The sequence below is a fragment of the Myzus persicae genome, unplaced genomic scaffold, assembly GCF_001856785.1.
Source record: "Myzus persicae strain clone G006 unplaced genomic scaffold, MPER_G0061.0, whole genome shotgun sequence".
NCBI lineage: Eukaryota > Metazoa > Arthropoda > Insecta > Hemiptera > Aphididae > Myzus > Myzus persicae.
The window spans coordinates 377,472-403,032 of NW_019100847.1; the positions used below are offsets into that span (position 1 = coordinate 377,472).

The 25,561-nt window shown below is 27.1% G+C and overlaps 2 protein-coding genes across 2 annotated transcripts; both read right to left on the reverse strand.

Annotated features, from left to right (window-relative positions):
* Positions 1-551: 551 nt before the first annotated feature.
* LOC111026442 (phospholipase A2-like) lies at positions 552-6,436 on the reverse strand. Its single transcript, XM_022304539.1, has 6 exons — positions 6,027-6,436; positions 5,183-5,322; positions 2,106-2,245; positions 1,875-2,034; positions 1,607-1,738; positions 552-712 (listed from the first exon to the last, which is right to left on the reverse strand). Exons 1-6 carry the CDS (start codon positions 6,030-6,032, stop codon positions 577-579), a joined length of 714 nt encoding a protein of 237 aa, XP_022160231.1. The 5' UTR covers positions 6,033-6,436; the 3' UTR covers positions 552-576.
* A 12,029-nt stretch (positions 6,437-18,465) lies between these two features.
* Positions 18,466-24,654, reverse strand: LOC111026425 (apolipoprotein D-like). The gene is made up of 5 exons (XM_022304516.1): positions 24,526-24,654; positions 23,620-23,767; positions 20,616-20,832; positions 19,127-19,278; positions 18,466-18,806 (listed from the first exon to the last, which is right to left on the reverse strand). The coding sequence occupies exons 1-5, from the start codon at positions 24,630-24,632 to the stop codon at positions 18,534-18,536; spliced, it is 897 nt and encodes a 298-aa protein (XP_022160208.1). The 5' UTR covers positions 24,633-24,654; the 3' UTR covers positions 18,466-18,533.
* Positions 24,655-25,561: the final 907 nt, after the last annotated feature.

The following is a 25,561-nucleotide window of genomic DNA, read 5'->3' on the forward strand; positions in this document are numbered from 1 at the left end:
AAAAAAATGGACATGGGGGATCTATCCCTCATATCACCACCAGTAATAATTACACCCTGGGTTCTATGCTTATTTGTTAAAAATTAGTGCATTTAAAATACCGTAAACTAACTCATAACTCATAAGCTAATTGTTGTGCCGCGCCACCTTGGTTAGGAACGTCTGAACTAATCAATAGTCATGCATCACATTTTCATCCAGCTTAGTTTTTTAAACTAAAAGGTTAATTAGTTTAAAATAATTTAAACCATCTATCCACTCGAATTTTTGATAGAGACAGCTGCTTCTGTGGTTTTCAAGATTTTCTGGATGGATTTTAATAGATGTATAGATATGAAGGATGTCAAAAATTAGTTTAAATTGTTTGTTCTATTTTATTTGCATAGTAAAACACTACCAACTAACAGTACAGTTACTTAAGAAGTATGTTAGTATGTATCTTTATAATTCAAATAAATATTATTAGTTAACATATTATAATATAATTTATAATAAATAATAGTATTCTTGTAATTTTTGTATATTATAAATAAATAAAATAGTCAGTGTAGTAAATTGTTTAAAAACTAAAAACATTCATTTTAATGCATAACGCACAAAATCCATAACAATTTTTGTAAAAATATTGAATAGATAATCTGTAGTTAGGATATCCATACTTCTGCCTTGTTGATGGTAATTTGGTGTTATTTCGAACTTTTGGATACATCCCCTAAAAATATAATTTACGAATGAAATATTATTAACAATTATCTGAGTTAGGTTTTATTGGTTATCGAATGGAAAAATGTCATTAGTTTTAAATTGTATTTGTTATTACATTTTTAAAAAACTAACCTAAAAAAAATCTACATTTATTTTAATGTAATAATGGTTTATAAAACCATAATATTAAATCGTTTTTAATATATATATTTTGGGTAATGGCCATTAGGCTATAAAAACATGTCCTGGTAAATTTTTCTAAATTATTTAAGAAAAGAAAATTCAGATTTGTAAATTGACTTTTTATGTAAATCCCAGTGTTTTTACCAAATAAGCTACTGCCCATAATTAGTTATCTTAGCATCAGTTTGGGGTATAACTCATCAAATATTATTGAGTATCAGAGTATAATATATTATGTTGTATACAATTTCTGAGTGCTAATATTATTATTTGAAAATAAAATAGATATCTTCGACATTGTCAGTAATATTTTTGATCTTCACTATAATATTTCATATTAAATTCCATTATTTTTTATTAAGTATGATATCTATTGTTGTGTTTTTTTATTATAGACTAAAAGTAAAATACTTCTACTGAATTACCTACACGACAACTAATTATGAATGTACCATCGTACCTATAAATAATATGTTACTATAATTATTTTATAATAAATATTATGGCTTACATTAAGTAAAATAGAATTGCTTATATTGCTTTAAAATATAAGTATTAAATAGTAAGTACAAATGTATACAATTATATTGTACTAATGTCTAATATCATCTTTAAAAACAACGTTTTTTTCAGAAATTTTCTGTGATGAATCAAAAATGTAATTTATTTATTTTTATTTTTGTCTTGTATTATCCTTAAATTATTCTTGTTCTCTCACCCAAAAAGACACTCTTCTTTAAAGCACATAACTTTTACTATATTAAAAAATATGACACCCAATGTGTGAGCAGTAGATGTATTGACTTTGTTTAAACATTGCTGAAACTTTATATCACATTCACAATGAGATCTGTAATGCAAACAAATTATTTTATAATTTTTGAATATATTAATAATCTAAAAAATTACAAAAGAATCAGTTATTTTTATTGTAAATATATTATAATATAGTAAAACGCTAGAATAAGTGAAATAAACTAACTTACCTAGTATAAGGAGAAATGTTACAAAGATTAAAATAACATTGACCAGTTTCTAACGTTCTGGTACAATGATCATGTTCTCGACAACAAATATCTTCTTCGTGATAAACTCCCAGGTCTGAATAATTTTTGGCAATATTACCTGGTCCACACCATTTTGTTCCTATAAAATACAATATTATGTTTCTGATTTTCCTGTTCTCAATGTTATTTCATCATTTTCATTGTTTTTACCTGGGTATATGAACTCAATATTTTGACACGGACCTCGTTGTGTACCTTTGCATATTTTATAGAACAACTCTACTGATTCAACATACATTGACTCATAAACAAATGAAGGATTTGATTTCAAAAGCACTTGTATTTCATTCCTGTAATAAATAAAAATATCCAAATTAACTACCTACCCACTGCAGTGCGAATTACATCATTGGAATTAAGAATAGCTATTGTATAAGTTCATAATTATTATTTATTTATTTTAAAGAATCACTCCTAATTATTATAACATTTTAACATTTGATAAATTTAAATTATAGATAGGTAGGTATTAGAATGTAGAAAACAGTACCTACATAGTACATACACACGATAGATATTCAATTTAATCAATTTTCGAGGTACATTAATTAAAAGCCTCAAGTGATCTTAATAACTACATAGTACTTTCATAATTTAACAACCAAAATCAAGATCCTGAGCCCTCCCCCCCCCCCCCTAGATATGTTTTTATCTATTTATTCCTACCTAATTGTTTGTTTTTACACAAGTCTTATCAAATTGTTGGTATATAATAGGTACTCATATTAATAAATAACCCAAAATACATAAGAGTTCTGGGGGGGATGATACATTCCTCAAAAATATAGGGGAGCATTTTAGTGCCCTCTTGGGCCCCTTGTCTCCCTTGCATCACCACAATTACGCTGTTAGTATTTTGCTTATGTTAATCATCATAGTAATATAATATTTTAGATTCTAAATGGGGAAACAAATCTAATGGTTCTAAAAATGGTGTTTTTCCTGATGACACTTTTTATACCAAAAAATTGTTTCAATATCTATTATCTATTGAGGATGGTTTTCCGGTAGAAAATTGGATCGAGGTTGTATTTTCAGCCTTTTGGGAGAAAGTCAAAATAATCAGGACAAATGGGAATATTCACTCAACACCAATGTTTATTTTTTAATTTTAACGAAATCAATTTTGTTTTTGTTTTTAAATTTTTACTAACATATATAACAGTAAATTACGAGTAGTTCAACCATATTACTAAATATATTTAGAAGTACAGGCTGACATTTTTTCCGCTCCGAATAGATTTCGTATTCACATTCCTGTGATGTTCTACTCAACTACACAATGTTTAGATATATTTTATACGAGTATGTACCTATAGAATCATACTATACAGATTACAAATATACAGCAAAGCGAGTTCCCTGGTTTTTTTTCTTCGTGTGAATTATTGGAGTAAACTTGAACAAAATTAGTAGAATATGTTCTAAACGTTTAAAGTATAAACTAATGAATTTTGTTAATCGCAACTGCCATGCATGAAATGTTAAGAATTTGGCTATTGTACGGTAATTATATTTTACACGTGATTGTGTTCTCCATGACAGATATGTCTTCTTTAAGGTTAGTCACTGTTAGAATATTAATACGAAAATGTACAATTTTTGTTTGTATACAAACAATTTTTTTATCGACTTAATTTCTACTAGAATTTAGGTGAATATAGTAATTTACACAATTAAATAGCTAACTAAGATTATTAGTAGGCATATTTAAAATATTTTTTCGTTCATTATTATCAAAAATTATATTTGGATATCAAAATATTAATTTTAGTTAGTCAATTTTTTAGTTTTAAAATATTTTTAATATATTAAATATAAATCATATCAAAATTATATATCTATATTATTGTACCTGCGTAATCTATAAGGTATTAGGTATACCTAACATGAGTTATCTAAATATTTTTCTTACTGGTTTATAAAAATCATGTCTGAAAAAAAATATAAACTATAAAGAAGTTATTAAATGATGATTAGTCTGCTCTGTAAAGGAAATAACATTTTAAATGCGGCTATAAAATTAAATATTTTTTTTAATTAAAATTTTTTATTTTAATTATTAACAAACTTTTTTTACACATTTTAATTAAATGATTGATATAATTTTGCTATATTTGAAATAATTGTAAAAAAATATACATTAAAAATAAAAATATAGGACCAAGGTCATCTGCAATTAGGGTTTTTAAACTTAGCAACTTCCTAGTCTTTTATAAAATAATTAATTGTCTTATCTGAATCAATATAAATAAGAGTTACTATAAATAAATAAATAATATTGAGGTTTAATAATTGTATAGGTGTTGTTAGTTTGCTATAAACAATATTTTGCATACTCAATTAATTTGTCGATTGGTTTGTATACATCTAATTATTTTACAATTGTTAATTAGTCTGTTACAACTTAACCATGGTGAGATATATTAAATTTAGGAACCATAATAGTATCGGCATCAGTATAATACATACGCGATGACAAAAAAAACATAGGAAATGTTTTTTAACATTCAAAATGTTAAAATAAAGTATGTGTAGGAAATGTCATACTACAGTACAAGAAATTGTATAATACATAACAAAGAAATATTTGTAATTTTACATTTTGAAATTAAGAACAGTTCACCCAAAGATAAATTGTTAATTATACTTGTTGTTACACTGTATTACTGTATACATGTAAACATCCTTGGGTCAAATTGTTGTTTTTACATTTTTTGTACATTTATTTATATTTTACTCACTCTCAAAATATAGAGAAACACATTGTTCTTATTCATCACGATCAAATCTAATGAAAATGCACATCTTGTCCTCGTAAAATAGATTCACCTGATGAGGTATTATATACTCTTGGTCAACAACCATTAATATTAATTAGTAATTGCTCATTCGTGAAATTACCGGATATAGGATTAGTATCTTTTTGAGTCTTGAGTGTATAACAGTGATACAGATATTTTAATTTAATACAACTTCGACATTATATTAAACGTATTTATGATTAACGTATTACGTGATGAATATAGCATATTTGGATAATTACTAATTACACGATATTTTTCAAAAACAACAGATATTTAATTATTAAACTAGTGACATTTTAATTGAGTAACAATGTGACATTGACCAAACTATATCAAAATTGCAATTATTTTCTATTATATCTTTAATAACTATCATTATAGTATTATCACTACCATCTAATAATTTATTGTATTACATACCTGTTGTTATAAATTCGGCAAATTGGAGTTTTCAGTGTTATTTCCAATGCTTTTTTTCGTAATTTGTCAACTATAATCAACGTCCCGCTGCAGTTTGCCGTCATTGCAGCGAAAAACAATAATATGACTATAAATGTAATCTACAATATTTGAAAAAAAATTGCAATAAGTAATATTTTAAATATAATAAATTACAAAAAGTAATTTAATATAATTAGGTATGGATGTATTTGTACATTTTTATTATTTTTTATTATGCTAATACCCAAGTCAAATTTGTAAGTAATTTTGTATTATTATTCTTTTCTTTAAAATATCAATCTGCCATCGGATAGGTACCCCCCACTTTTATTATATATATTAATTGTGAATACATTAAAATATATTATATATTTTTTTTTAATAAAAAAAACTTATAATTTAATTTATTTCCTATTTAAAATAATACTGTGATAAATTGTTACAATTGTTTACAAATAAATTTATTCATACTATCAAATATATTTGTACATTTAAATGCATGAAGTATTTATGTTAACAATAAATTATCTATTAAAAAAAAATTATATTTAATTATAACTAAAAAAAATGTTCTTAGAAATATAATATACGCTTGTTTTTTTTTGTCAATACTAAATTAATTGAAAATGTATATAAAATAGGTTTTAATTTACCTAAGAAACAGTAATTTTTTTATAAAGATTTAAATATTTTAACTGTTATCTATGTAGTGTTCTTTAAATAGGTATTAAATATGTTAGTTTAACGTGCACTAAAAAATGTACTTTAATCAAAGTGATTGGAAATTTTATATTTTAAAACTTCTTAAATATTATTATCTTACCTTCATTACTTTAAGAATATTATTTGTGCGTCTGTCATTTTTTTACAGTTAAAATTATTTTTAATATTTAAAACTTAAGCTAAGCTTTAATCGTATGCCGAAGATGAAAAATTGCACATTTACTATTTATTGAAATTATTTTAATTTAACGTAAAATTTTAACAGAAAAAAAAGAATTGATAATCTTCTTGTATGTGTTAAACTATTATCGTTTGGAACGTATCTTAAATCGGCCCTCTTCGAATTGTAATGAGTTTGATATGCATCACCTCATCGGGAGTTCTGTACACGATGCTCTCGGACACCTAAACTAAACTGCTCATTGCTTATGGTATGTCTGTTGACCTCTTGCTGTTGCGGTTTGTTTTGTATAAAACTCAAGGATGCAAAGAAGCAAGCACCTCCCTCCGGTTTTTGGCCTTAGCCGCAGTTATAGTTATAGCACAAAGTCCTGGCGCGGTGGTCACAATGCGTTGAATAGGTTCTATTTATTATCATGAGGTCTATTCTAATACATACATGCGACATTAACAATTATTTGAAATAATGTCTTATTATCATTATATTCGTAACTGTGACTAATCGATATTGTTGACTCGTTTTGTATTTACGGAAGAAAACTAATTCAGCTCCTTCAGAATATACGAATTTCCCCAGCCTAACTTCTTGTCGCGCGAGACTACCTGGGGCTGGCCCGTAGGGTTTTACAGTTTTTGTCCATCATCATCGTGTCTGTTTAGCTGGCCATTCGTACATTAATTTTATTCCGAATGTCCATTTACCGGCGTTCGTTGACCTTCATCGGCACGTGTCAATTTAAAACTTCTCTACGGTTTTTAACTGCCTAAATTGTTTAAAGCTCGATCACAACTATGAACATTAAAAAAAAAAAATTAGACCTTTTAAAGAAACCACATAAATCGATGTACATAATACTGATGTTGAGTATACTTACAATATATATGTACGACTACGGCGAGTTGGTAGAGATGGAGCGATCGTAATTATTTCGTTGGTAGATAATATTATAACTCAATACAAATATGAATATATGATATAATTGATTTTCATTTTCAAAAGAGAATAATAGTGGTGCGGGACATGCGTTATAACTTATAGTTAACACGAAAAATTTTGAATGCCTAACATTTAGGTACAATATATAATACAGCCGATAGTATTGCACAGGTGAAATCAGAATTGTCAATTTCGGCCATCTAAAACAATAGCAATATTTAATTAATTATTAATATACTGTTACATTATGCTTTTTAGCATAGAATCGTGTATCGCAGCTTCGCATAATCGCTTGATACAAGTTGCACAAATTATATATTTATATGACATTATTAGTTTACCTATACCGTTATATAGTTTGCTTGGTAAGTATAACATAAAAACATAGGATAATGTGTTACCCATGCAACGTCTAATGTTTAACTGCAATCATTAATTAGTCTAAGATAAAGTGTTTAATAAAATATGTTTTTAAAATTCACCCAGAGAAAACTATTTGTGATTTTGAATACCTACTCATTTTCTTTCATCCAAAATGTCATTATTTTCGTAAAACCAACCTTTTCTAAATCATCTGTCTGCTTTAGGTATATATATATATAATATATATATCGTCTTAATAATATATATATAGATATTAGATATATAAATATATATGTTAATAATAATATATCTTAATGATATCCAACTCATGGGTAAAAACATTTTTTTTTTCATTTTTTTATATATTATATATTTAGCCATGATTCAACTATTCTCCTAAATTCACGTCTAAAGTCAACAAACAAAAAGGTGTGGTATTATTTGCGAATACCAAATAACCAAAATACCAAAAATTGTTAGTATTTGCACAGAATATATGGGTATTTGTGAATTTAAAACCACTGACAATATAATTATTGAGTGGTTTAATTCATATATTGTGTATTTGCTTAAAGCAAAACAAAAAGATCGTCAAGTTGCAGTGAAATTATATAAATTTATTATGACCAAAATTTGTCAACACGGTAAAATCTTACGCTTGGGTAATTTCATTATTATATTTTCGACTTATGGGTACCTAATAATAACCAATTAACACGACTACATCTACTTTTCTGATAAATAAAAATTATTTTACCCATGAATATTAGTATATTACCTACAATATTTATTGATGATCGATTTCTTCTTAAATCTCAATGAGTTTACGAACCAATAAACAATCATCACTCGTTATTTACGTAATCAACTGCCTATTTATACATAATGATATACACGCTTCACGCATTCCTATAATGTAGTACTATGCTTAAATGGGAATTAAGTAAAATTAATCTAAACAGGTTTACAAACATTAATTACGTTTCCACAAAAAAAAAATATTATATTTTGTATATATGATCATGTTGGTTTATTTATAAATATCGGAACTATACATTATAAATTACATTGTCTATTGATAATATAAATTGAAAAATGTAAATATATATAAGTATTTATGAATAAGGGTAAATAAGTAAATATAAAGTAATAATAGGTAAATAAGAATTGAGTATTTGAATTAAATATTGTATTGCCTATTGATTATACTGAATAATATTAACTATTAAAGTATTAACTAATAAACTATACTCGGGAGTCGGGAGTTAGATTCTGAGCGAAGCGATGATGTTTGAGTGTGTATGGGTTTTTGTGTCCGTCATTACGTTTTAATCTTCAACACTAGGGGTGGTATTTTTAAGAAAATTTTGTTATGTTGATACTTAAGAGGGGGAGGGTAATCACGAAAGTATTCTAATTTCACAATAGTTAAAAATTCATAACGATTTCAATTTTAATACTCACAGCTTGCAAAATTTGATAGATACAAGGTTCAAACAATTGACGATCTCTTAAAACGTCGAGAAAAATTTTAAATCATCGATGGGTATCAGAACATTTTTAGAAATGTTTATTATATTTTTTATTTTTTTTTTAAGCTCCGACAACTGAGGCCATTAGCTGTAGGTTGTGGTACTGTAGGGTTTTGGGACTGTAGGGTTATGGAACACGTGTGCTAATCATATTATTTATAGTGTTAGGTATACATCTTAAATACAAATTCTTGTATCATAAAAAATAGGAATATTATTAATAATAAATTATTTTAGATTTACATTACAATATGATGTTTTTTTTTCTTGTTAAGAGCACGTTGTCTACAATAGAAAAATTCTTCGATTTTAAACTTCAGCATATTATCTGATAGGAAAGTGAATTTAGTAGATCAAAAGTAAAGAATTCCCAAAACTTGGGAAATAATTAAGACAAATAAGGACAAAACGAAATTTTCATGTAAAATTAGTTTTTGACAAAATCAATTTTCTAATTTTGTTGAATAACTCACAAACAAATAATCGTAGATACCTACTTTAGTGTATACTCTATACTTACTTTACAGCAGAGAGGTTACCTATTTTCCTATTTAACTGTGAAGTTAAGCTTCAAATTTTTATTTTTTGTTGCACTGGTACAGTTATAATATCGAGACATATGTATGTATCTAGTATCTTATTGACCTTCACAAGGCTAGCACAATAACACAGGTAACAGTAATAAGTACGTATAAAATAGTATTTCTCAATAAAACAAATAGCTAGCTATAAGTAGTTGAGTTATGTAGTTATATAGGTGTACTCGTTTCCTATAAAACGCCCCTGCTACCATTCATAAATTAATTAGTCCTTAATTAATAGGTACCTAAGAAGCAAAACAATAACAATGCGTGTAGCATAAACCTAATCTAAACTGCTAACCTGCGAGTTAACATATAATAGCAATAATATAATTATAATATTTATATTTATTTAATTTTCCTATAAAGTGTTGATTTTTTATAAATCTTCAAAATTTGCTATTAGTATACGTATACCATCACATGTATACCGTGCCTATAGCTGCACTTATATAAAAATGCTGAACACTTAAAGGTAGTGGGTACATACTGTATACTTCAACTGCAAGGTGCAGCGTTGAATTAATTTAAATGTAAATTTTGTATTTTTTACTCAAAACTATAATATATTTTATGGGTACTCAAACACACCGAATCTTACTTCCTCAAAAAAAAAAAAAACATTACACCTGGTGCTTAGCTCACGAAAACCTTCATTTCGATATAAGCTAGTAAATGTATTTTGTGAACACAAATAGTCAATGAGATTCTAAAAAATTAATTTAACATGCAGCTAAAGTCCTTATAACGCGTCATTATTTCAAGACGACCGTGAATAAAATTAGTTCAGATGTTTAACGACAAATAGCAATCGGAAATATTTACACACATTCTCATATATACATTTATAATACAATTCATAAAACCTTCATTGTTTTGTAATAAATATAGTGTTTTAATATAAATTTTTTTTTTTACTCTTTCTTCAGACTTTTGCAAAACGATTTACCGACGTCGCCATACAATGCTGTTATTCGTGCACACCAATATGAGTCACCGGAAAAATTATTACCTCCCTCGAGTCCAATGCAGTCAGTGCACATTTACACTACCAGAAAAGATATACCTGTACTATATCATGCACACACATTACACGTGTATTTGTGAGTTGTGTATAGATACCAATTGCCACTATATATGCGGTGCATTTAATATTTTATTATAATATAGTTGTCAGTTGTGCAATCACTCTGCAATACAAGCACATGCGCAATTACACGGCTTTCGCACACTCGTTTGATACATATAAAAAGGTAATATTGTATATTATGTACATATTATAAATGGATATACGTGCGTGTGTGTAATGGTCGCTGCAGCCTACTTAATACGGTTTCAAAATTTCCCGATTGACAACTCAAAACAACGTCGAGATGTGTTGTGGAAATTGCCGATTGTGAACCTTACCTTGCAGTATGATGGCGAAACTACAGGGGTGTTATAGAAGAGCTTTAAGCATCCAAACTTATTAAGCGCCCCAAGTTCACTACGTCAATAATTACAAATATCTACCATAGTATTAACAAATATAATTTTATTTTTCAAGAATTATTATCAGTTCGTATTTTTTTATCTTAACACTTGCATTCCAATATATATTACTTAGAGTATAGGTATTATATTAAACAGCATGACTAATGTCTGCTGAATATCTGCAACATATATGGACATAGTTTTTCATCAAAGTGTAGGGTGAAAAATTGTCTTAGAAACTGTATGGTACAGCAGCGTTTTAGCAACTTATAATAGTATCATAAAGTATAAACTTCGAAAGAGATTCAAATCTCCAAATCAACTAAATTTTTATAATAGAATTGACACAGACAAAATATTAAACACATTTCACATTTGCGCCGACTTCGGTGCAGAAAGTTTTGCTTAACAATCCATTGTATATTAAATTTAATTAAATAGGTTGACATTTTTAAAAATAATATCATCTGAAAATCTTAATTTGTTTAAACTTCTTATATGAAATAGCTCAAAAGTGGGAAAGCGTCGTATGCGGTAATTAAAAAAAACCTAGAATTTATTAATTTATTACAGTAAAACAGGTTCATTATTAATTAAAGTTAAACAGGTTTATTATTTTTTATTAAATATGTATTACAAAATAGTAAAAATATTCAAATAAATATCAAAAATACATTGGCACATAATGTTGACACTATTGTATGTATATACTTGGAAAGAAAGAGTTTATTTTGTTTGTTTAACAATCAGAGTATGTGCTTCAGCAAAGAAGTTTTCAATCACTATATTAATACTCATCGAAATTTAATGATCGAAAGAACTTCTTATCGCGATTAGATAAAGAAAAACTATAAGCATCTTAACAGGTGGTTTTTGCGTTTTACCAATTGATAACAACGCGTATTAAGCGTATTAAGTTTTATTGCATAGGTACCTATGAGCTATGGTTAAATTAAATATTGTTAATGTTTGATGTCGGGAGGTGTATAAAGGAGGAACAGAGTTCAATAATATTAATTGTAGCACCCCCAACTCTAGTTGCACCACTGCGGATGTCCTCACCTAGTGCAGGCTATTCACAATGTATAATTATATATATTATATACAATAATAAATTAAAAATATATACTACGACGTCAGTGGAAAACCACGAGGATCATAATAATATATTTATGTTGTACGACGAGTACCACCTATAACGATTATATTGTACCGAATGACGCACAAACCCGAGTCGGTGGCGTTAAAGTGATTTCCGTGTTCTAGCGTGCGGTATTACCGCAAAAACTTAATTTTATTTTGATATTGTCTGGTTGCGTGTGTATTCATACCATATTTATGGCATATTCATTCGATTCTACAGGATGATACATTTAGATTTAAGTTTCTTCACTTATAATTCCGAAAAGTCTTAAGTTTTTTTATTACATCATTTTTTTGACTTTTGTAAATGGCAGTAGACATTTTTTGTTACTTATTCCGTTGTAACTTATATAAGTATTCAATTTTCAAAGTTTAGATGAGCGGAGTTGTGGACCAACTCCAATCATCTAATATTGAAACGCTTATGAGTTTTAACTAATTAACTGCTTATTCGAAATTTAATTCTAATATATGCATCGAAGTATGGCGTGAAACATTCTTCTTGGGAGTATGAAATTAATTAAGAATCAAAAAAGTAAAAACTTACGAAATTGTAAAAATGTTGTTTTTTCATAAATGTAGTTTTGCAATGACATCAAATTATGTAAAAAAAAAATTTTTCATGAAACTTAAAACTGTTTATGTTAACATACAGTAACCTGAAATTCATTTAAGACAAATTGTTTGTAATTGGACGCTGTAACTAGGTAGGTGGGAGGGTAATTAAAGGAATATTTCCTCTGGATCGGCCACTGAGATACATAACAATAATAATGCGTAATATATTATTTATTATTATACATTTTACAAAATTACAACATTTTCGTGTGCTGAGAAAATGTTCTGGTGGTTTGAGGACAATCCTTTCTAGTACCTATATCTGGTAGTTGGTATCTATAGTTTTACCATTAAAATAGCAGCGTGATATAATTTTAAACATAATCAAATAGTTGAATAATATTATAATAAACATATTATAGTTTTTTTCTTTCTCATCACTTGTTATTTACTATTTAGGGGTGTGTATAAAAATGTATAAGATTAATAGTATGTTCTACTTCACCTTACTAACATAATACAAGTAGTTGTTTCTTATTAACATAGATACCTTCTGCCTAGGTACTTCATGTTCCGCTGCTTTTAATGTATGGTTATTGTGTACCATTCTGTTGAAACTGTAATAAAACCATTATTTATCAATTATTACTACATAGGAACATGTAAATATTTTAAGTGTACACTTTGTTAAATATCATGTTTTATAGTTACATCGTATTTTACACAATTTAATTTATGGAATAATCAAATTATGTTATCTCATGATTCTTATGTACCTAGGTACCTACTATGATCAATAAAATATGTTTTTTGGAGATCTAGAATAATGGCTTGATACATAATGTGAATGTAACTCTGAATTGATTGACATTTCACAGTAGTTGTGCACACCGGAAGTCAACTAAAACAAACATAAAAGATGAATATTATATATTAAGGTCTTCAATATTGTATGTTATGTTATAAAATTAATAGATTAGTCCAGGGCTGCGAATTGAACGATCTTGCTTGTTGATACATTTTAATCAGAAATCATGGTTATTAGTGAAATCTAATTCAAATCACAAGTCACAGCCATTCTAAATACAAACATTTTATTTTGCATATATTAGCATACCTACTCAAGATTTTTGTGAATATTAATGCATAAAGTCATATTATAAATAGGTACCTATATAACTGTTATATTGCTGATAATAGATAGACATCGACATATCGTTAACAATTAAATTAGAAATATGTTGTAGATTGGATCTTGCATTAGATATTATAAGTACATTTTAAATAATTCCGTTTCAATGAGTCAAGCTTAGTCAAATAACTGATTCATAAATTGAAAAATTCTTATATATAGGTAATACGGTTTATTTAAAAATAAAATGTGGCTAATGGCTTACTTTATTTATCCTCCATCTACTTCCTGCCTTTATAAAGTTAAAGTTACCACTGATATAACGTAACTGCTAACCTTAGAAATATTTACATATTATATACAGTACTGAATATATTACATATTATTTTTGTATACTAACATTGACCGTCTCTGATAGTGTGTAAACTGTTATGTTTATTTTTTACTCTGAATTCATGAAAACAAAAATATAAATTCTTATATACGTACTTGTAATGAATATTTAGCTAATTGATACAGTAATAATTTTCGGAAATATTAATTAGAAAACAGTAGTCGACACTCGACATAGGAAATCGTTGGGCCCTACAATATATCTACTATATGTCTATATATTATATATAGCTGTAGTTTTAATAGTAGATCTGTGTAGAAATAATTGGGTATGTCTATCACTTTACCTTATACTAATAACCTATTTTTTTTTTTTAAGTTCAAAAGTTATTATCTGCAGAACATTAACTGTGGTTAGTTATGCTCAAAAAATGTATTGGATTCACCCAATAAATCTACTAGTCGAATTCAGTAAACCAACGAAATAATTTTAAAAGCAAATAAATACCCTTTAGTAACTGTCTTGTTGTACAGTAAGTGTCAAGTGTTCCTCGTCATTTCGATATAGGCTGGGTGGAGGGTAAAAAGAGCAAAATATTAGGAAACATATGGTGATGTTTACGTAGAGTCAGTTTTCAACAATCGTTTTTGTTATTTTATTAATTCAAAAACGAATATCCATAATAATTACTTGCCAATTATATGACATTTTTATGAATATTTTGCATACATGATGTTATTTTCAAAATATATAACTGTTTTTGTGTTATTTATAGACATTTTCAAACTGTTGGGACAACTGCCCCCTCAGATATTTAACTGATGGAGCAATAGTGTATTTTTGCCCCTGGTCATAACTCATAAGTCAAAATTAAATCTATTACTGTTTTATGTATATGCTGTTTGTACCTCTAAGTGTTTGATCTTTGTATTTTTATACTTTTTGTTTTAATATTTCAATCTTGTCTGTTAAAAAAAAATTAACTTTTAACTATAATATCTACTAATTGATTTATTGGAATGAGGTAAAGCCCCTCGTTTTTATACCTATACATTATAGATTTTTAGTTTTACCACAGACTACCCCCCTCCCTAAGAATTTACCCCCAGATTACGCTTATGTCTTCTAACATTCTATAACCTAAGGTTCTAATTGTTATCAATCTAACCTACTTCGGTGTATATCCCTTAGAGTTAATCCAATTATACCTGTGTCACTCTATCTAAATTTTAAATGTTTACAGAGTAATTTAAATCCATTTTTATTCAGCCTCTCTCTTATTATTGTATCCACTACTTCGTCTTAAACACACCTATCTTTACTTCTTCGGACTTGAAGTATTCAAGTATGTAATATTACATACTTACATCATGCATTTGAGTCTTGTGAAGTTGTGAGTTATGTTACATACAAAGGCCATGATTTCTCTCCGAAATTTCAATAGAAAAAATGTTTTTAAACACACAATATTAATAATGGGTTTTTTCTTGTTGACTTAGTATGTAATGATGTTTTAACAGAAAATGAAAATAATACCAAGAAGATAAACATAATTATACCATAGGCCATAGGGCATAGACTATATACTACAGTTGAAATATATATTAGAAGTTTATACTGAAATGTATACGTTGTCAGTTGTCACATTTTAGTTCCGCGATAAAACGAGTCTAGACTATTTAAATTAATTTCGCATTTGTCGCGTCGGTCTGGCGCCTCTATTTTTTATTACCTGTATGTTATCAAAACGAAGGGTTAATATATTATTTCATAGATAGGTGTATACTCAATACTCGGCGCACGTTAAGATCATGACCGGGCTGCCGACCGTTTAGCGTCGGCTACGCGCAGCCGATTTTTCATTGGTTCCCCAAACATCTGTTCACAGTTATACAGCGCCGTTCCAAATGCGAACCGCATACACTGTGCTGTAGTGGTTTGCCCGTGCAACGCCGCGCCATCATAAAATCGACTATACAGTGTGGTGGAGTGAGTTTTATTTCTTTATAACCACGTGCACTTCTCTGTTGACACACGAAGCGTTCCGTATACAAAACCGGTAACTGCCACTATGGTGAGCGGTGCGGTGGAGGAAGTTGTTTAGGATGCGCGACTGGTCAAGATCTTAAAATGCGCTGAGTATACTCAGTTACGTTTAATCGTGTTTGTCTGAACGGACTGGACGATAGGTATTTGTTTATTGAGAGGTAAAAAGTATCGTGAACTCTGGAACTAAAGTGTTGGAGAAAAAAAAGTCTGAGGAATGTATTTTTGGCTTGGCGTAGAACCCTAAGTTGAAATTTTGTGAAAATAACTTCAAAAGTTCATTGCTCATAGAAAATGATTGTGAATTTACGATGAACTTTTTTCTTAATTTCATAAATAACAACTCATTAGAAACCTTTTATTGTATTGCCAAGTTTTTTGACCCGGTGAAAAAAAGTTAATCGATATTTATGGAAAAAAAACTATAAAAAAAAAATGTTGGTCAAAAAGTTGTTTTGAGTAAAAATTCCAGTTTATATCTTAATGTTTTTCCTCGATACCTTCGAATACTTATGAAAATTTTCTATTTTTATCTCTTCAAAGTACCAACTACAAATCATTTCTGGGAAAATATATTTTTACTATTTTTAACTATATAATTTTTAAGTCTAATTTTTTTGAATGACATCACACATTTTTTTTAATTTCATATTCTGAAGCAAAATATTGTTTGGAGTATTTCAATTAGTAAAAATCAAATTTTGTACGATTAGTTCATTAGTTATGATTTATTACTTATATAGTTTTATAAGTATTTAAAGTTTCAAGAACTGAGTAGAGTGATACACGCAAAATGTTTTGCGCACTACTATGATAATCCAAACTTTAAATACCTACTTAGTTAGTTATAAGTACTTATAACTAATGAACTATTTGTCCGAAATTTGATTTTTATAAATTGAAATACTCCGAATAATATTCTGCTTAATAAAATAAAATTACAAATGTATGGTGTCATTAAAAAAGTTAAAAAATTAAATACGATAACAATAAAATAATAGTAAAAAAAATATATTATTTTCAGAAATTTCGTTCTGAAATGATAATAATGATATGCAAAGAACACTTTCAAAATAGTTTTAACTTTTCGAAATAATGAGTGTAGGAAGGTATAAATTCATTGTAAAATAATAGGTTGATTAATATCACAGATATATCTGAGATTAAAATGCAATAAATATATTTAGGTAACGATGGGGATCGAATAGCTGGTCGGGGATCTAGGTGATAAAATTAAAGTTACCACCCGATGCAAAACAGGTGGATAGCATAATTTTTTCGATAAGATGACCAGATAAGTGGACAGAAAAACAGTGAAATATTATTATAGGTATTGAAACGTGTATTAAGGTTATGATTATTTAAAATGAATGTTAATGATAGACTTAAAATTGTCGTTTTAAAGTGTTCCTATAGTATACCTAATATTAACTTTATAAGAAATTAATAAATTTCTTGTTTATCTGCAAATAAACATTTTTTTTATTTATATGAATACCATGATATGACTATTTTACTATGTACAAACCTCTTACTTGTATATAAAATATAAACCACAGTTTAAAGTGCATAAGCGAAGTCTGCTTAAGAGGATGTCAGAACAAACAGTGTTTGTTTTCTCTCTCTCTGGCTCACTTGCAACATCGACAAAACACATTTTCGCAGAATTATTATGTCTAGTTTTTGAATAACTTTAGTGTAAAATCGATAGAGAATAATATTTTTGAGGAAATGGCATATCGGTTTTTCCAGGTACAGTCTCAAAACAATTTAAACATAATCATTTAAATTTACAAATTTTATTTTTATTTTGAAAATCGAATACAAAGTCAAATAATAATAAAATATAAAACCGATATGTCATACCTTCAAACATATTATCCTCTATAATTTTTGTAATAGGTAATTTTACATTAAATTTAACTAAAATGTATAAAAAAAAACGATGCAAACAAAGAATACAATTTCGAAATAAAAAATAAAAAATAAACTGTTAAAATAAATAACAAAATATACTTCTCAAATTTTGTATAATATTTAATATCGATGTATATTAATATAAAAGTAATAATCAAGTAATTAAAATCATACCTATAAGTTAAAACTAATATACAAACTGCTTTTTTAAAGTAAAATAAAAAAATTATTAATTAACGAAATTAAAATCTTTTTGATAATCAGTCGTAGGAAATTTGTTGTGATTTAGGTAAAGCCGTACCTATATATAGGTATAAAATACAAATAGATATTCCTGAATGTTAACTACAACAAAAATAATTTTACATAGTAACTATATATTGTTATGCAAGTATTTATTATGATATTAATCTATGGCATCAACTCGAATTCACTGTTGGGACCATCCTTGGTTTCCGAACTACTCGCCGATTTGTATATTTTTTTACCGCCTTCGATCACGTATTCGACACCGTCACCAATTTTCGATCCTACTTTGCGCACCGCCTGACCAATGTTGTGTGAACTGAATGTTTGGTCATTGATTTCCACGCGCATCGATGTGTTGAGATGTGAACAGTTGTTCTGATCAACGATGGTTAAGTCAAATGGATTTACGTTGCTCGAAGCAATGCGGTTACGCATCTGAAATAAGGTTTTGTCGTTATTACACTTTCATTTATATAGTAGTCAGTTCCTATACAGTTAAGGAGTTAAAGCTTAGACTGCTTAGAGGTCAGAATGTACTCATTTTTATCGATCAAATTTGAAAAATGTTTTTCTGGTATTTCTAAGGAAAGCAGACTTTTTTAAGGAATCATTGTAATTGATTTAAATAGAGACAAGTAGGTTTTAAATGAGTAAAAAGCACCTGTATGCCATTGCCAGAAACTTAAAAATCTTCACCTTATATTTTCTTAATTTAGACATTATTGATAGATTATTTCAGTGAACAATTAACTAACCTTATCTACGTATTGTTTATCCAATGTTTTCGATCTAGATAAAATCGTCACTGAATGTCTATTACCGAGAGGTATTTTTTGACAAGAAAATATTCCGGCGTAATTTACGTAGTCCGTTGAAAAAACAACAAACGACGCTTTTCCTGCAACACCTATATAAGTAAAAATGTATATATTTATTATGATGTCCCGACTTGAAAAGGGTTTTCAATCATTTTTTGTAGATTGAAACAAAAATTGAGATATTTTTGAAATTTTTCGTATGATTTAAAACCATTGATTGTGATTTCTAATATTTATTTAATATACAATATTTATATTATGCTTATATGATATAACAGGTAATTCAAGTAATGAGTTACTTAATATTTTATGTTTTTACACTAAATTAATATAAATCTTTTGTTTAGAAGTAATATTATACAATCTATAGGTAGATAAAATTAAAACAATAAGCATATATCTATAGGTATAATATATGATATATGATAAGTGGATAAAAAGCACTAGACAGGTAAAAAAAATAATTAAAGTGATCTATTTTTTGTAGATATTTTTATAAATTAATATTTTAGAACAGTGGTGACCAAGTACGGCGAGCGATAATTAACTAACCAGCTCCAAAGAAAATTAAAATTGAAAAAAAATTACTAAAAACGTAACATTTGTAAAATGTAATATAAATGCATAATTCCCACTTGTTATGTTCAATTACGTTGTTAGTCAGACAGTATTATAATAACAATCGATACCTATATAATGAATAATTCAATTTATCAGTTGTGCATTTATAATACGATTTAAGATATGACTATAATAAAATATACAATGTAAAATATCACACCAATTACCAGATGTTGAAAAAGAGGATAAGTTTTGAATTAATAGGTAAGTTAGTAATAGTAGTAGTAATTAATAGAAATTTCTCAGTAATTACCTACTTTCGAAAAAGTCGAAAAAAAGTAGGAAAATTTGATAAAATTGTAATATTATTACAATAGTTGTTTGATAGTCATAGTTAGGCTGGGTTACCAATACAGTAATACTTAATAATTAAGTAGAGTTTGTGACATGCGGAGACAGTAGGTATTTCAAAAGAAATCCATATAGATTTAATGTATATAGCCCAAGTTGGTCTAAAACTATACCAAGTTATTTAACTGTTGGAGAAATTAGGGTTATGATGGAGTAGAGGGTAACATTAGGACCTGATGGGGTTAATTCGAGAGTAAAATATGTATGAGTTGTTTTAGATATTTTGATTTAATTCAAACCACTATTTTGTTTTAAAATATTGTGTATCAACTATCAATTATATAGTACTATATAAAGTTAAGTCTTTAATTAGATTGTGTAAAATCAATAAATTTGAATTATTTGAAAATTATATTTTAACAATATCTCTTTGAAAAAAGACTTAGTTTTTATTTTTTTTTCGACAGAAATATTATACAATATTTTCTAAAATACATTTAAAACAGTTACTTACTTAATGGAAAATTAGCTATCATTCTTGAAGGTAAGCTAGGATCTGCTTTTAAATTTCCAACATAGTGATAGTTATTGGATTTTGCCACATTAATTATAGAATTTTCGCTCATTTGATCTAGTTTATATGCATTGGGCTCGCCTGTTTTTTCAAAGTTATATTCGAGACACCGACTTGACGTTGATGTTTTTTGTATAGCATACCACTTTCCTAAAAGCTGAAAAAATAAAATAAAATAATAACTAAAATGTATATATTGTATCTATTTATAATAATTATAATTCATAAAACACTTTGGACCCAATCAATGGGCAAAAGGAAAAATAAATAATAAACATAATATAACCCTGATATTTATTAATTATTATAATCTTAATAATAGTTACTGCGATTGATAGTTAGAGTGGTTAGGTAATAAATTTGGGAAACAGTGATTAAAAAAATACTCCAACCTTCTATTTATATTAGCCCTTCTCAATTAGTTGTTTGTACAGAAACTTCAATTGAATATCTACTTATTTAATCCATGAGTGGTAATAACTACCCTGTTAACAGTGTCTTATTACGTTTATGAACATTTATATTACTTTTTAAGTAATAATTAAAAGCAAATAAGTACATTGGAACTAATATTTATTTTAAACCATTCAGCATTCCAGAAAATGTGGAAGATATTGATATTTAATAGTTACGAAAATATACTTGCTCAAAAACAAATTGTGATAAACAGTGAGAGAACAACGATTTAATAAATTGTAGATTTATTTGTATGGTTCTTCTATAACTACTCAGTGTAATAAATTAGTGTACCTAAGTACTAAAATATAGTTTTTAGATGATTAATAAACTTATTATAATGCAATATAACCAGGGGTGACTTGTTATAAGAATACTAGGAGCGACTGGCCCGAAATTCGGAAAACAAAATGTTTTAAGTATAACAGGTTTATTTATAATTCATAAATCATAACAGAAGAATTAGCATTCAAGTAAAAAATAAATGTATCTATATCATAAATTGTAAAAGTCAATGAAAAATTTAACTAAAGGAGAACCTAAAAATATTATATTGGTCCTAGTAAATGTAGTTGTTGGGGTGGGTGGGTTGTTTATAAACTTGCTCCTTGAGTTATGAAGACTCAAGCCACCACTGAAAAATATATATACAACAATCACCTATATGAATAATTTAAATTGATAAATGATAAGTTAAACAACTAATAATTTAAGTATGCAAATATAATGCTTTAAACAAAAACAAAATTTTCGTTTGATAAAGACATAAAGTATATACACTAATATTAACTAATATTATGTTGTAGGTATTCTTAAAATTTTAGATACCTAAATTGCTTTTTGACACGTTTTCAAATACCCATTGTATTGTTATTACACATACGTTAATACTTAATACGCAATCATACTTGTAAATGGTGTACAACAATGATAATCTAATTTTATTAATTTAATAAAGATAGTTATAAATTATATAATACAAATACATCAGTCTCCATTCACCAAGCGTCAAATTATTTGAATTGTTGACTCGGTGTCTTGGACCTCGGTATAATATAATTCTAGTTTACTATTGACTATTGAGCATACAAACATTATAGTTCGATACTTTATATAATTTATGACATAGTTTCATGGCTTGATCTTCCATGCTATAATTTATAAACATAGTCATTGATGCTAGTACGCACCAAATATACTTTAATATCAAAACGTAATTTCTGTACAAGTAACTAAATTATAACTCCCCACCTTAAACGAATTCCAGTGGATACCCTTGTAGCAGCTATATCTGAGTTAGTGCATATAATACAGTTAATCGAAAAAAAAAATATGCAAATTCGCTAACATTTTTCAATGGTTGAGACAATAACTATTATATAAGCATAAATTAAAATATACCTTCCTATATATGAATTTAAAAATGAATATGATATGAATAATAATAATAATATGTAGTGCTACTGCATAAGTTTCATGAATTTTACTTTGACAAAATATTTTTTCAAATAACGTTGAACAAGCGATGAATGTTTTACATGTGTATCAAAGTAGACTTTATAATTATATCAGTGATAAATTTGAAATTGAAATTTACAACAAATAATAGAACTACATAATTATTAATTATAACTTATAAGTTATTATTTATAGCTATGTACGGGTAAAATACCGGATACAACTAGCTAGTATCTATACTAGCTGTATGCCTTTTAAACATTATTCAATTACTGTTTTTATTATCATAATAATTTAAATTTTGTCAACATTCCTCATAAATCGTAATTATTAATATAATAACATATCAATATCAATATTCGCTGTATTAGTACTTCAAAGTGCAAACCACTAAAGAATAAAGATAAGTCTTCGATTGCACTCCATAAATTATAAAATACTGTTTATATTTCTATAATTTTACATGATAGTCTATATTGTAATATTTAATCTGGTATAATAATAATTATTCACACACGTGTTCCGAAACCCTACAGTCCCAAAACCCTACAGTACCACAACCTCTACTTCGGCCTCTGTTGCCGAAACTTAAAAAAATTATTATTATTGTTGTTATTACTATTACCCAATTATATGTATACTTCAAATTGATATATTATTATTTAAAGGTAAGATTATTAACTGGGGCATGTCATGGGCTATTCATTATATCTTAATTTTAAAGCAAGTTATGAGTTTTCTAGGATGTACAAACAATTTACAATTTTAAAATACTTATAATTTGCTTTAAAATTAAAATATAATAAAAAGTTCATGAAATGCTCTGGATAATAATCTTGGCTTTAATTTTTATAAGAGGTTAATTCACTCTAATTTTTAAATTAACTAAGCTAAATGTGATCTGCTGAGCGTAAAATTTGCTATGTTCCACACTTGTAAGACGGAGACAACTCATGTCCGTGTAACGTCCTCTTAAGGTTTAATTAATTATATTATAGTAGGTAATTTGTTGAAAACAAATATGACTTACCTTATCCATTGAAAAATCAGCCATTGGTTCAAGAGTTGGACATTGGCCGAAATGATATGAATGACATTTCACAGAGTATAGTGATAAACAGCTAACCATCAATACAAGAGCAATTTTTAAAAGCCCCATAATTGTAAAACGTAAATATCTATAAAATATTAACACATTTTAGTTACCTATTAAATATTAAGATTAGTAATCAGAAACAAAATACATACAAAATTACTTAGTATAAATGTATAATATTATATTATAATATAAGTACTGTAATATATTATGTATAATAGGTTTGTATCTGCATGATAAAATAACTACGTCCTACCTAATATTTGTATTCTTTCAAGTTTCATTATTTAAATGGTACAATCATTAAGATTTTGAAAATAATTTTATAAATGCGTAATATTTTTAGTGTTTGTTTAACCTTTATACCTATTTTAATATTAATTTAGATAACTAGCTTTGTTTATTAACAATACAGCAAAAAAACAAAGAGTTTGACCACTGTGACCCAACTATTGAGACGCAGGTAATTGTAGTATTAATATTAAAACAAAAACATACGATTCAACCCAATAAGGATGGACCAACATTTCTGTACAGCGTATACTACAGTTTAAAAAGTAGCATTTTTACTGTTTTCAATCAAAAAATATTTTAATGAAAAATAATTCTAGTACCTACCCAATATAATTGAAAATAATTAACAGCATATTATTGTTACTTGTAAAATTACACATAAAATAATATACATTTATCATCTCTGATCTGTATTATACTATTATGTCTATATATTAGTAGGTACAATGTGGTAAATATTAAAAATTGTTTCATTTATACATTAAACTTACTAAGTAATAGTATAAAGTATACTACGTAAAAGTTAATTATGTTAGATGTACTTACAAAATATAGGTATACAATGGTAATTGGTTTAAAAAACGACTTCCTGAATCGTAAGATTTTGGTGCACTGAAACGTTCCACACTAGATGTCTGAATGTAAAACTTCATGTTATATTGAGTTTATGTGCCTTAGTATGTTATAATATTTTCCTCCCACTCCGTTAGTGATCTGTAGCCATGTTATAGGTTGGCTACTATAGAAACTACATCTGATGAGTCATAGTCCATAGGTGGAACGGATTCTAGCAATTCGAACAGATCAACACTATTACAGCATTATAGCATATTATATTGTATTTATATGACTGAACACTTTTTTTTAAACAAGGTATGACTCAAAAGTACGTGTATAATAATTGGATCTAAATACGCAGAAGTTAATTTGATCATATTTTTCAATATGTGTACCAGTACTCAGTAATGTTGTAATAATAATAGAAATGTAATAATTTATGACACTAATAATATATTTTCCCAAAATTTTCAGACACCAGAAACCTGTAATATGACAAATTTACTAATTTTTTTTTAAGCAAATTTACCATGCAATAAGTCTAACTAGTATAAGTACTTTTACCTATTAATTTATTATTGGTGATTGGCGAATGGAGTCATGGAGACTTTATTATTATTTATTTCCTATTATTTCTAATACATTTATTATTAGTACTATAATCTATATTCCGTATAGCTGTTGAAGTACCTACTGAAATATTAAATAGTGAATAGAACGGACGTGCAGTTGAAGAAAATCAACGACAGGTGATAGGTAGGTATATAATATTATATAAAATATTAATTCAAATGATTAACCAATGATAATCAGTCGTTAATTCTATAATAATAGCAATAGTATTTTATAGTACCAAATGAATGTACCTATGTGTATTGATTTTAGTATTTTACCATGTGTTTTTTTTTTTAATTAAAAACTCCATTCTACTTACTTCGGTAACTTTTCTGGTGGTTTCTTAATGGTTGGTCACTGGTCAGTGATTATTATTTTAGCTTTCGACAAAAATTAAAGCTCGACTCAA